Source organism: Cryptosporidium ubiquitum (assembly GCF_001865345.1).
Source record: "Cryptosporidium ubiquitum isolate 39726 chromosome Unknown contig_11, whole genome shotgun sequence".
NCBI lineage: Eukaryota > Apicomplexa > Conoidasida > Eucoccidiorida > Cryptosporidiidae > Cryptosporidium > Cryptosporidium ubiquitum.
Genome location: NW_021639812.1, coordinates 320,043 through 333,823, shown reverse-complemented (window position 1 = coordinate 333,823; position 13,781 = coordinate 320,043). Strand labels below are relative to the sequence as shown.

The 13,781-nt window shown below is 31.3% G+C and overlaps 7 protein-coding genes across 7 annotated transcripts; 5 read left to right on the top strand and 2 right to left on the bottom strand.

Moving 5' to 3' along the window:
* Positions 1-139: 139 nt before the first annotated feature.
* On the top strand, positions 140-3,031 carry cubi_00136 (uncharacterized protein; the record flags this gene model as incomplete). Its single annotated transcript, XM_029017150.1, has 1 exon — positions 140-3,031. One exon carries the CDS (start codon positions 140-142, stop codon positions 3,029-3,031), a length of 2,892 nt encoding a protein of 963 aa, XP_028875729.1.
* A 31-nt stretch (positions 3,032-3,062) lies between these two features.
* Positions 3,063-4,418, bottom strand: cubi_00135 (uncharacterized protein; the record flags this gene model as incomplete). The annotated part of the gene is made up of 1 exon (XM_029017149.1): positions 3,063-4,418. The coding sequence occupies one exon, from the start codon at positions 4,416-4,418 to the stop codon at positions 3,063-3,065; it is 1,356 nt and encodes a 451-aa protein (XP_028875728.1).
* A 528-nt stretch (positions 4,419-4,946) lies between these two features.
* cubi_00134 (DHHC family palmitoyl transferase) lies at positions 4,947-5,972 on the top strand (the record flags this gene model as incomplete). The annotated part of the gene is made up of 1 exon (XM_029017148.1): positions 4,947-5,972. The coding sequence occupies one exon, from the start codon at positions 4,947-4,949 to the stop codon at positions 5,970-5,972; it is 1,026 nt and encodes a 341-aa protein (XP_028875727.1).
* Positions 5,973-6,218: 246 nt separating this feature from the next.
* cubi_00133 (uncharacterized protein) lies at positions 6,219-6,912 on the top strand (the record flags this gene model as incomplete). The annotated part of the gene is made up of 3 exons (XM_029017147.1): positions 6,219-6,223; positions 6,279-6,678; positions 6,778-6,912. The coding sequence occupies 3 exons, from the start codon at positions 6,219-6,221 to the stop codon at positions 6,910-6,912; spliced, it is 540 nt and encodes a 179-aa protein (XP_028875726.1).
* Positions 6,913-7,531: 619 nt separating this feature from the next.
* On the top strand, positions 7,532-8,077 carry cubi_00132 (ABC-transporter; the record flags this gene model as incomplete). Its single annotated transcript, XM_029017146.1, has 1 exon — positions 7,532-8,077. One exon carries the CDS (start codon positions 7,532-7,534, stop codon positions 8,075-8,077), a length of 546 nt encoding a protein of 181 aa, XP_028875725.1.
* Positions 8,078-8,115: 38 nt separating this feature from the next.
* On the bottom strand, positions 8,116-10,428 carry cubi_00131 (ABC transporter; the record flags this gene model as incomplete). Its single annotated transcript, XM_029017145.1, has 1 exon — positions 8,116-10,428. The coding sequence occupies one exon, from the start codon at positions 10,426-10,428 to the stop codon at positions 8,116-8,118; it is 2,313 nt and encodes a 770-aa protein (XP_028875724.1).
* A 274-nt stretch (positions 10,429-10,702) lies between these two features.
* cubi_00130 (vesicular transport factor) lies at positions 10,703-13,771 on the top strand (the record flags this gene model as incomplete). The annotated part of the gene is made up of 1 exon (XM_029017144.1): positions 10,703-13,771. The coding sequence occupies one exon, from the start codon at positions 10,703-10,705 to the stop codon at positions 13,769-13,771; it is 3,069 nt and encodes a 1,022-aa protein (XP_028875723.1).
* Between the last annotated feature and the right edge of the window lie 10 nt (positions 13,772-13,781).

The following is a 13,781-nucleotide window of genomic DNA, read 5'->3' as shown; positions in this document are numbered from 1 at the left end:
AATAATTTCAGTGATAAAATCTGAGTATTTTTATGTAATGAATTTCGTGTGGGGGGGGGGGATATACCAAGTTATAGCATGTTCGTAATAGGGTAAAAAATGGAAGTTTTGAAAATGATATTTTGTATATTCGTACAAAATGGAAGAAGTAGTAGATTTAATATTTTCAAATAATTGCGGTTATGAGTTATCTGAGCTCTTATTGTGTGTGAATAAGTACTTGAATGGGAAGAAACACAACATTAAATTGTTGGAAAAAAAATTGCTTATAGATTATGAGATATTTGCCATCAATAATTTAGAAAAGATTGAATACGGTAGTTTGAGATATGAACATGAGGATGGGTTTAATATTTTGAGGGCCAATAATAAGAAGAGGATAGTGGGTAAATACCAGGAACTTTCTTTAAAAACAATTACTAAACTATTTTATATAAAGAACAATGGTACAGTAAAATTAGTATTAAGTAATATGAGTTGTTTATACCTGATTTTAAGACTATTAATGCTTTTTATTTCCGATGGATTAAGACTATTGCCTTCTTTTGAAGAAGATTTTGAAAATCATGTTAGAGAAGTTCATTCTTTTATTGATACATTGTTAAAAACTAAAGAGATCAATAATGAGATAGAACCAGACAAAGAACTAATATCCGAAGTCACATATGCTCAAGAGTTCAATGCTCTAATTTCAGGATTAATTGAGCTTACTACATCCATATTTTTAAGTTTCCAGGAAAGTACAGACAATATGCTTAGAATAATTTTAGATTTCTTTCAATCAACGAAAATAATCACGGAAAAAAAAAGTAAGGATTTTCAAAGAGAATTAAAAAAGAAACTAATTGAGTCTTGCATGACATTGTATTCTAAATCCGTGATCCAATATAATATTGAGAACTTAAATTTGAATATTAATTTTGTACTATCATTGGCTGAAGAGTTCATCAGGCATGAAGATGATTATTCAATAATATTAACCGAAATTTTGGTTACAAAACAACTATTTTCAATTGAAAATTTACTTTATACTTTTTATTTAGATAATGATTCAGACAATGAAAAAATAATTATTAAGGAGGAGCAGTATATACGTATAGGAATTACCATCAAATTTTTACATTTAACTTTAAAGATGATAGCCGAATCAAAAAAAGTACTAGAAAAATTAATTCAAAGGGAAGTTCTTACTAATATAATTGACTACGTGATTTTGGCTCGAATTTTGGGAGTTGAATCATCTAACGAGCAAGCTTTTGAAAGTAAACTAAAAAACAATAAAATAACATCAGAATATACCAAGATTAGAAAAAACAATATATTCAAAGATAAAGATGGTTGTTACACAAAATTAATGATTTCTAATGAAGGGCATTCTATTGAGATTCTTCAGAAACTATTTATCGCCTTTCCAATATTATTTTCAACTTCAAAAAAAAGTACATTCAAAGTTGTTAACCATATTCACAAAATTCTACATCTTCAAGATGAAATTTACGATTTTTCATATTTTTCTCTCCTTTTTCCAGTTCTATGTGAAACATGTTGTACAGTGTATGCAGATAAGAATATGCAATTGATGCTGATGAACGAAATTCTTGAGCTTTTTCAAGCTGCAGCAAATATAATGGATAGTTCATTAAAAAAATCAGAGGAACATCTTTCTACATATCTAAGCCAAAACATGGAGTTTTTATCAATTATTCATATCACCAGTTTTACTTACTTGTTATTATTAGATATCCATTTTCTTGCCAATCAAGGTTCTACAAAACTGCACAACTCCAAGGGAAATTTGCATGCTCATGCATGTAAGGCAGGAACATTTCTCTCATCATTTTTAATTTGGTGTTCAAAATATGAAGAAAATTACATTTTGTATTATTCAGCCTATTGCATAACTAGCAATATTAAAGGAATATTAGGTGAGGGGCTACTTAAAAGCGATGGATGGATTATTGAGTCTGTTAAATATTTGTTTTTTATAATGACTCAGTATTGTCTGAGTATTGGGAAAAGTACAGAATTAAGTTATTTGGAAAGTTATCAAAATCTGGAAACTTCTAAAATTGAAAAAAATGAGTTTCTGATCAACTTTCTCAGAGGATCAGTATTGAGCAACAAGCAGTTATATTGCTTTATTTGTGCATCTAATATAATTGATTCTTTAAGCGAAATACAAGAGGATCTCGTAAATAGTTATTTTCAGAGCAAGATCAAGGAATTTAATCAACTTCTATCAAACATTATTGGTGAAGTTTCTGATAATAAGAAGATACAATGTGGGTATTTTGTAAATTTCAGCCACATAAAGAATATCTTTATGTTTCTTCCATTTAAAGTATTAACCAAAATGAGGAAAAGTATCGATTTAATATTTAGGAATATATCATTGTTAATATCCAACTTTGATCTTGAAAGTAAAGAGAACCTGACAACGATCCCTTGTGTTGATCTAGAAATCTTCCTTTATAATTCAGTTTCATCATTATATTTCATATTGACAATAAAAAGCATCTTCCATTATAACATTGCACAAGTTGAAAATCAGTTAGATTCTGAACAAGAGGGAGAGGTAGAAGAAGAAAGTAACTTGGAAAACAGAAGCTGTTTTGTATTTAAGCTTTTCAATAATGAGATTGAAAAGATAAATATTTACTTCACTAAGGTGTTGGAATTTTATGAAAAAAAAAAGATATATGATTATCAGTACAGAGAGTCATTTTCAATGTTTATAATAATTTTGGAATACATGGCATCAATTGAATCAAAGCTTAGCTTTTCAGAAAGAAAAATTCAAAAACATCTCAAATCATTCAACCAAAACAACTTGACAAATTTTTACAAAAATATCAATTTAAATGATAATCCTTACGATAATAGAAGTGTTCGTAATGAAAATATCCCATATCATGATATATTGGCACTAATTCGTTTTGGAATGGTGAATAATAGTTTAAACAAACATTCATTCAAGTATAATGATATTTCCAGCTCATTAAAATCATTAAGAAGGTTCACTTTTAAGTGAAAATTGTAAATTTTTGAGTAAAAATTTTAAGTTAAATCTCCTCAACCTGAACGGGGAATATATTTTCAAAAACATTCTTTCTGATGTGCCAATCCAACGTACAAATTTCCCCAAAAGGGGAGCTCTCACTATGAATTAAATCTACTTCGGAACTAATAAGTAATTCAGAATAGGCTTTGAGCCCTTTTAGCTCGAGATTTTTGCAGTCAACAAGCCTATTGAGTATCAACCTCCAAATATTGATAATATTTGACCATTTAATTCCACATTCTGAGATCTCATAAGACTTTTTAATCAAGTAATCATTGTATTTAATTTCTTCAAAAGCCTGGTCAACCTCTTCATAAACTCCCATTCTATCAAGAACATATTTTTGAAATTCTATTCTCTTACCACTTTTCGAGGTAAATATAATTGTTGATTGATAATTAGTAAGATGTACAGAAAGAACCAGGTCTTTTAAGACCGAGCTGAATTCAGCTCGAAAATCAGCAAAAGTTGAATGATTTGACATCAAAAAATAGGTACCCTCTCGAGGAATTTTAAGCTTCACCTTTGGAATGAACGATTTGATAGTTTCACAAAGATGAACCCCATAAATATATCTTTTTAAATGCTGCGGTGGGAGTTCACTAATGTGGTATTTGCTTTCATTACTTTTTTGGCTAGCTATCCCAGTGGATTCAAATGACGGATTTACAGAAATATTCCTGATATTATTAATGATATCACTAACTACCACAAAACATCCCCCTCCTTTGACAGTGAAGAGTTTTTTTCTGTTGGAGAATTCGAAACTGAAATCTCCATCTTCCGTAACAGTCACTTTACCTTGATGAGTTTCAAATTCCTTTAAACCTTTTATTCCAATGGAATCAAGAAGGCAAAAATCAGCGTCTTCTAGTTTCATACTATCTTCTATTTCGACATTTTTACTATTTTCTTTATCTTTTTCAAACTTTGATTTCTCATCCCATTCAATATCATAAAGCCTGTATCTAGCAGCAGATGATGCAAGCGGAGTTAATGTGTCCTCATCATTAAAACTTTCAATATAATCTTCATTGCAAATTCTATTCTTTGAAATAATACTGGATAATTCTCTATTAGTCCCAAAAAAAGGTTTGGGAGATCCTGACGTATTTCCAAAATTTTCCAATTTATCTCGGGTAATAGGATGAATTCGGGGTATCCTGCTTAACTTCTGATTAATTATTGAATTGCAGTTTTCATCGCCAAAATTTGGGGTGATCCTTGGAGAGTCCCAATATTCATCAGTTAATGCATGCACTTCCGATTTCTCGAGCTCCCCCACTCCCTTCACACCGCGACGTTTAAGGCAGTATTCTGGTATTTTGAGAGAATTAAAAACTTCTTGATTCAGCATGATCAAATAGATACTTTTTGCGGATTCTGTTCAGCTTGAATGACACTATAAGAGATTTGATTAGCTGTATTATCTTCATGAACTCAAAATTTAAAATACACACATGTACCGTCATGCGGTGAACATAATATAAAAGAGCTTAGAAAACCCACCCAAAATCCCATTAGGTACTTTATCTCAATTAAACAACATCAACTTTCCTAAATCCAATGATCAAATTTTCTTTTGATTTAATACTTGCCACTTTTAGTGACATTCTGGTTCCCGCTCAAAATATGGCGGTATACAGGGGTGCAGAAAATAATAGTTTAGGGAGCCTTTAAATTTACAAGAATACGTCTACCATCTAAGAAACAATACATGTAAAGAAATAAAACCACAAAAAGAATAACAAATCGGGAAAATATCTGATAAGATACGTTGAATAATATATGCGAACTTTGTTTCGGTAGGGAAATTATATGCTTTTAAAGGAAAGAAGTTGAAGAGAAAAAGGATCTAAAAATATAGATTAATAAATCAGCAAACATGGCTGGTACAGATGATATTTTGCTAGAAAATTCAAGCGGATACGACAAGTTTAGGAGGAAGGCACTCACTATACTACCCGTTATTTTTGTGGTGACTATTATAATGTGCTTATATTTGATATATACATTTTACCATATTATTCCTTTAATCGAAGAAGATAGCGAATCCGGTATTGCTCAAGTTGTTTTTTTCAATATATTTGTGCTCATGACACTTATTTGTTTTGTCCTTAGTATCTTAACAAAACCTGGGGAGATTCCGAATACTCCCGAATGGAGTATTAAAGCTACGGAAGGAAGAGCTCGAAGCGATTTAAAATCAAAAGAACTTAAAAGCAATGGAGAAAGGAGATATTGTAAGTGGTGCGCAAAGTATAAGCCTGATAGAACCCATCACTGTAGGGTATGTAGGACTTGTGTTCTTAAGATGGATCACCACTGCCCTTGGATCAGCAACTGTGTAGGCTGGGGAAATCATAAACATCTCCTTCTTCTTATATTTTACTCTGCAATTTCATGTTCTTTTATTACCATTACGTTGGCTCCTACTCTGAATACGAGCTTGAATATGAGTACTATTCGATTTGGAGACATTGTTGCACTTTTACTAGCCGAGATTTTATCAGCATTCTTGGTGGTTGTACTGTTTTCTTTCTTTTTCTTCCATTTATGGCTGGTTTTTAATTCTATGACAACTATTGAATTTTGTGAAAAATCAAGAAGTACTTCCTATACTAATCTGTGGTTTAAAGGTTATATGCATTCATTTAAACAGGTATTTGGTTCAAACCCATTTTTGTGGTTTCTTCCTGTCGGAAACCAGGTAGGAGATGGAATAAACTTTGATCATTGCCACAGGCTTGAAGCAGATGTTCAAAGCAATGACTTCAAAGGTAGATCTAATACTACATCTAATATGAACGCTACTGTGGTTGTGGATTGCCAACCCAAAATAGCAGAAGAAAGTAGTTTACTATTGAGTTCGGAACAAGAGTCAAATAAAATTGGAGATGAATCCCTTTAATCTATTATATTATTATATTAGGTAGCTCTAATCTTATCTAAAAATATTATTGCAATTTTTCTTTTTATATTTAATTTATCTGCAATTTTTTGTAATTATACCATAGACATGCCGTAAATATAAAGCGCTTTTTCGACTAGTTAAATATAGGAATCAAAAAAATATATTAAATTTTGGATCCAAGCAGAAATAATAATAAAAATACTTCCCAGATAAAGTTTTCACAAAGATAACATTAGATAAGAAATGGGGTGAGTTAGCTCAACATCTTTTTTGATGGTATTTATCACTGAACTAATATTCCAGAAATGAATCAAGTGGTATTTCAGAGCAGGAAAAGCTTGAGCTAATACAGGCCGCAAGCTTTACCAGGAGAGATATTATTCGTATATACTCTAGATTCAAAGCATTAGATACCAATCAAAATGGGGAGCTTGACCCACACGAACTTTTTGAAATGCCAGAGATTGCAGATAATCCGTTAGTAAAACGCGTGATTTCTATTTTTGACACAAATAAGGACGGCAAAGTATCATTTGTTGAGTTCATTATAGGTCTTGCTAGGTTGGCTGTTGGAAGCAATCCAGAAGAAAAAATGAAGTTTGCTTTTGACATTTATGATGTAAATAGTGATGGCTGGATTTCGAATGGAGAACTTTTCAAAGTAATGAAGATGATGGTTGGAGACAATTTGGAAGATTTACAAGTAAGTTATGGATGAATCTAATTAGAACTCTCAAAGTAATCTTAATTACTTTTTACTCAACTAGCAAATTGATCTAACTTTTTCTTTTTTTTTTTTTAGCTTCAACAACTGGTTGATAGATGCATAATTCAGGCTGATAAAGACGGAGATGGTCTCATTTCTTATGAAGAATTTTGTGAAATGGTGGCTCATCTTGAAATAAATACTAAGCTCAATTTGCAATTTCAGTTTTAGTAGATCTTCATAATTAAGATAAAAATACAATTATTTGCTTTTATATTATTTTATTGTGAGCATAAATATTTTCTAAAAAATATAATATTGGGTTTAGTTACATTAAATTGCATAAAAAGAAATAATAGATTTTTTGAAAATTTCGGGCTTATTTATGGATAATGAGTAATCACACATTTAGCTCTAATATTAAGAGGTCATTAAATATAAAAATTTTACAATTTTTTTATTGGATAGAAAGCAAAATATTCTAATTACTTAATACCGACATTTTGCATGCATGCAAGAGCTAATTCCCCACAAAATTTATTTAAGTGTTTTTTTTTACAAATTAAAAAATTAATAAACATTTAATATAAGGGTTGGGAGCCGCAAAAAATATTTTGGGGAGTTTAATTTAGAACAAATCTTTTGGTATTTAGTATTTTCTTTTGGGCTGAAAAGACTAAATTAGAGTTTGTAAAGTACTTATATGAATTTCATAGAGTTTGTGCAACAAGGGCCGCGATTTTATGGCTTTTTTCTTCTTTACTTACATAGCCCTTTAGAACGGCACATTAATAAAAGTTTAACCACAAATTGCTTCTCTTATTAAACACATTGAATTGTATGTAATAGTATGAAACATAACAAATCAACTATGACGAAACAATTTGAAGTACTTTATACACGCCAAAAAACCCAGAAGACAAAAACATGGCATGACGGATTAGTGGTAATAGACAATGTTAAAGGTATTAACCGAATTTCTTTGTATAAAACTGATGAAAATGGGTGCAGGGGAGATGTTGTGGAATCTTTTTCTTCACATATTCAGGAAATTAATGTTTCAAAAATTGGCTTTCCAAGCCATCTAATACAACTTGTAGAGAAAGAAGAAGCAAAAGTAAAGATAGGGACAGATGAGGCAGTTACATCATCAATTACGAATAAGACTCTTCAAAAATCATTGGAAGACCATGATGATCACATCAGAAGTTCAGTCATTAAAAAAAACCTTGTAAGGCCCTTTAAGGCTCCTTTACTAAAGGTAAATGTTGATATTCCCAAGCCGGTACAAGTTAAGGCTTCAAAGAAGATCTCTAAGATGATTTCATTGAACAAGATTTCCAGTAAGCAAGGCATTGTAAAAGCAATAGAAAAAATCTACACATTGTGCAATTAATTAGGTTAGAAGAAATAAGAAAATAATCTATTAATATGCTACTTTAATATACTGCCGATGTATTGTTTGTTCCAAAGTTGGTAATATTGCATCTTGTTTTCAATTAGTTGATCATGATTTCCAACTTCTTTGACAGTTCCTTCCTCCAAGTAAGCTATTGAATCAAAGTTTCGAACGCTTGAGAGTCTGTGAGCTATTAATATGATAGTTATCGGAAGTTTTACAATCTCTTCTATTAGCTTTGTAACACTTTCAACTTCCTTTTTATTTTTAAGGTAAGGTATCAGGTTAAATATATCTTCGTACTTGAATCTTGTATTGTCTTTATCAGTGATATCTGAAGAATTAGTACTTGAAACCGAGTGGCCGTGCAAAAATGAGAGCATCTTTATGATAAAGTTGTGATTTGTTAGATCCAGAGCACTTGTGGGTTCATCTAAAATCCAAATAGGCGACTTTTTAATAAGCATCCTAGCAAAACCTAACCTTTGTTTTTCACCTCCTGATAAGCTACAGCCTCTTTCACCTACTACAGTTTCATATCCTCTATTCATCTTCAAAATGTTTTCATGAACACCAGCAAGTTTGCAAGCTGATATAATCTCATCCAAGGTCGTATTAGAATTTGCTATCTTTAAATTGTCAATAATGCTCATATTTAGAAGCAAAACGTCCTGAGGAAGTACTGAAAAACAATTTCTATACTCTTTGATTTCTAATTCTTCAATTTCTTTTCCAAAGATTCGAATTTTTCCAGAGTTCGGCTCAAATATTCTATATATTAGCTTTGCTAAAGTTGTTTTCCCACTGCCAGAGGATCCAACAAGCCCCATTCTCTTTCCTAGTGGAATTTCAAGAGAAAGATCGTTCAAAACTAAATCATCAGAGGTATCTGATTCTTCCAAATATGTATGTTCATTTCCAACAGTGGATGGGAAACCAAAAGAAACATTTTCTAATTGTATAGAATTCTTCTCAGAACTTAAATCAGTTTCTTTGCGGACTAACTCTTTGTATAAATCTAAAGTTTTTATATCTGAATCCAAATTTTTGGTTTGTTTTTCTACAGAATTTTTGGTTCTTTTTGGATTGATGGCCAAATATTCATTTAGTTTGCTTAAGTCAATCAAAGTTAATTTAGTCTCTCTGTAAATCATACCAATAAAATTTAAAGGAATGGAGAGTTGGAATAAAAGGGAAGTTACCAATACTATAGAGCCAATTGGTAATTTTCCTGCTAAAACTTTATTAGTGGTTAGTAATATTGCAGATAAAAGCCCTCCTGTAAATATGAAATTCTGGCCAAAATTCAAATACGCCAAGGAAGTTTGAACTTTAACATTCGAGTTCTTATATATTTCCTGGTAATTTGAGTAGAGATCATAAATATGCTTTTCGCCGTTAAGATACTTTAGAGTTTCTGCATTAATTAATGAGTCACTTAAAAGACCATTAGATTTTTGTTCTGAAGTGTTCATATTCTTCCTGTAAATAGTTCTCTTGTGAGTAACTCTTCTTGTAAAATCCATATAAGCTATCATTGTAGCTAAGGTGATCAATGCCACCTCTGAACCAACTTTATGAAGAAGGATCCCTAAAACCATCAGAAACTCAGCAGTAGTGGGTATTATCTGAAAAATCATAATATTAAGTAATTTTGATATAGACTTAAATCCTCTGGTAATTATGGTTAAAAGTTCTCCGGATCTGTGCCTTTGAATGAAACTCAAATTACTAACATTATGGAAATGGTGAAAAGCGTTTAAGGATAAATCTCTGCATGCAGATTGACTAACTTCAGAAAAGAGGGCATTTCTAAGCTCATTAAATCCTGAAGAGGAAATTCTTGCGATACCATAAGAACTAATTAAGAGCAGGCAGTTGAGCTTGCTAGTGAGAGATTTGGATAGGTCTGAAGAACTAATAACTCCCACAGTATCAATTAATCTTGAAAGCAATAGAGGGACCTGAATTGTAGCAAGCTTGGCAACGCCTAGGCTTATTAAAGAAAAAATGATTCTTCTTCTATATTCCTTATTTTTTGGCCATAAGTATTTAGTCAGAATTTCGATGTTTTTTGAATCCTTTTCCTGAATAAATCTACTTTTCTTGAGTATATTCACAAGTACGTTTTCTTTTGAAAGACTTTTATCTATATAAGTTGATATTGGTTTTGCATGCATGCAACAGCCTGAAAGTTTTGAATCTGAAAAAATAAAAGTTCTACTTCTTACAAGAGAAGATGCTAAACCCCCCAAATAATTAATCCTACATGTACTTGATCTGTTCAGAAGTAGGGGATACAGTTTCAAGATTTTAGAATTGGAAGCTTTCTGAACAAAAACCCACATTACATTGAATAAATCAGTAGCCCAGAATCTCAAAAGCTCGTATCTATAATCAAATTCTTCTGCATTATTTAATTCCACCTGATAAATAATATATCTTACTTATTTATCTCTTCTTTCCCAAATACTATTTATTGTTTTCTAGCTTTGTTTTTTTTCAATAAAATTGAGCGCCACATCCCTGGTATTGTTTTTTCAATGTAAATTAGTACAAAGTTGAAATGAGAAAGAGGTCAAATTAGGATTCCGAAACTCTGATTACTAATTGAGACTAAATATGGCATTTTCTCTATTGAGGAAAGTCAACGAAAAGGTGTTGAGCTCAGTTTCTCTTCTAGATGCCTCACTTGACGTTGACTATATTATAGTTGATGTAAGGGACTCAATTACCTCTAATAAACCCGAAAAGGTTGAGGCAGGGATTAATTCTCTAGTAGAATTTGGAGAGAAAAATAGAAATGCCTTAATTTTACAGAGAGAGTGGGTACAGCTCGTGTTTTGGGTAATTGATTGGATGGGGAATGACATTAATTTGAATATCCTTTCAAGTATACTCCAGTTAATAATAAGGATGATGAATGATAATAAAGGGAATTCTAGGTTTATAAGTTGCTGTGATCTTCCAGATCTTTTTCCCACCGAGAAAAATCCAATAATAGTCGAAAATGCAAAGATTATTGAAGAAATTGCCAATGTGAGTAAAGGGGGTACCCAATTACTTGAAACTTTGAGACATATAAATTACAAAGAGGCAGACATTTATGTTAAGTATGATATTGTGAAGATCCTTAGTACAATTCAAAAGAGTGGATTAGGTAACTTTAAACTGGATCAAATAATTCTTTCTCAGGGTGATTGCATGGGGTTACTTTTGGAGCTTATAACGGACGGTTTAAACAACCATAGCTCTTACTTACAGAACTCTCTTGAACTATTAATGTTTTTAACTAAATCAAATTCGGAAATACAAAAGATTATTACTTATAATGGCTCTATTTCAAAGATTTTAAACATTATTCAGGAAGAGACGCAACAATTTATCAAAAAGGATGGATCCCACAAGGGATTTATTAATTCTGATGACATCATAAATGAATTTCTATTGATCACTGACTTTGAATCAGCAATATACTCCAATCTTGAGATTATTCAAATTTCTGTAGAAATTATATTTCACATTACAAAATCCCAAAATTGCTTAAAGTTCATTTTGGAAGCGAGTAATGAAGCTTTAAGTTTTCTGGATGTTTTGACGGATCTTATTGGTTTTTGTCTCTTATTTCTAGAATATAGTTTGTATAACAATGAGATGTATAATGTTGATGTGATAGAGGGTGGGGAAAGTTTATTAGGAAATGAACAGAATTTGATCCTTGCATCAATTATATTAAGAGTAGTTGAAATTTCAAACTCTTATATCCAAACAATGAATATTGAAAACGCCTTAAATAAGACTCAGAAAATGAGGGAAATACTTAATACGATGATTGCTAGTCCAGTTTTAATAAAGTTTGGTCTTTTAGAGAAGGTGATGCAATTTATACAGACTTTTCAAGATCAGAATCAAATTATTAACCCAGAATGGTGCTCTATGGTGTTATCTTCTGCTCTAACTCCTGAACTTTGGTTTGGATTTAATAAGATTCTTTCTGACTATAGACCTACAATAGATTACATTACTGAAAATAAGTCTTCTGAAATTGAACAGCATGCTAAGCAAATCCAAGAGTTTAAGGAAAAGTACATGAACCAAATGGAAAATAGTCTTCTAGAGTGGTTTGGGATTGTGACAATACCCAAAAATTTTTCTTTGAACTTGCTTATTTCAAGAGATGATTCGGTATTTAAACTCCTAATAAATAACCAACATTTTAGCTCATTTTCTTTAAATAAACTTGGTTCTTCTCAAGATAATATTTTCAAAGATTTTATTTCATTTTGTTTTTGGTTTAGTGTTACAGAGTTCCGACGCTTACACAATAAATCAGTTTTCTCAAGACTAGAAGCTCAATTAGCCGGGGAAAATCATTTACAAGATTCTCAAGAAGATGGAAGTATTCTCAATTTAACACTGATTTTTCATTATAGACTATTCAGATGCATTCAGGTCTTACAGGTTCTAGTTTTGAACGGATTAGGCTCTTCAGCAAAGATTGAACTCAAAATTAATGATATTTCATCATTAGTTAACAATATATGGGAAAATGGACAGCAGTATGATACTGACAAATCAATAAATTCATCGAATTCTTCCCAAAGGGAAATCTTTGAAAAGCTAATAGACCTCGGAAGACTCATGATCACAGATGTATCTAAAGCTTTGGAATCTGAATCCAATGTTTTATTTCTGAGCTTAATTAAAACTTATGGAATTAAAGAGGGGGACGAAAACAAACCGACAAATAAAAACTCTCATCTTTTCAACTCCATGACTACTTTAACTCAAATAATAATCTTTTTAATTGCATTGAATGTTAAAAACTTGGATGTTGAAATCCCAAATTCTTTTATTCAAAGCATTAAGCTTCTTGATGAAAAGCTTAAAAACCAACTTAATAAAGACTCCTGCTCACTTATTTCTGATGTAATTTCCGTCTTACTCTTCAGATTTGGAGCTCTAAAAAATACTAACATCTTGAATCAAATTAACAAAAGATTCAAAAATCATTTTTATGATGCATTTGTCATTAATAAACAAACGCATGCATGCATATTACATGCAATTCTTTATTGCGCGGGGAACAGAGGTATATATTCGAAGGAGGACCTTTCTTTCAAAGAAAAAATTGATCCGGAGATTTTTGACCCAACAGAACAGGATATCTCTTTAAAGAACGATGATGAGTGTGTGAACTGCATCTATTTAAGTGAAAAGATGTTGAATGAGAGAAAAAGTTTAATTAAGATAATAAAGAAAAAACAAGAGGAAATTAATATATTGGTCAAAGCTTATATGGACTCCCAAGAGGCTTTGAAAAAGACTTCACTGAATCAAGATGAAGCTATGCCTAAGAGAGATGGTTCACGCCAGAAGAATGTAGCTAATGAGAAGATGATTGACACTTCTGATTATTTTGCTCTTCTAGAAATGGTGGGAATTTTATACAGAAAATTCCCAGTTATCAAGAAATTTGTAGAAAACCACATAATGTTGTCTTCTCAGCTCAAATCAGAAATTTCTTCTTATTCGTTAGATGAGGACACCCAAAATATTGAGTATGAATATATGACAGATTCAGAAGAAGTTTTATTGGAAGAAAATGATCAGAATAATGAAAATAACACTAGCATTATGTTTGGCGAAGATACACAAGATAATCTAATAAATCGCGAAGCTCGAAACTAAAGCTGTCTTT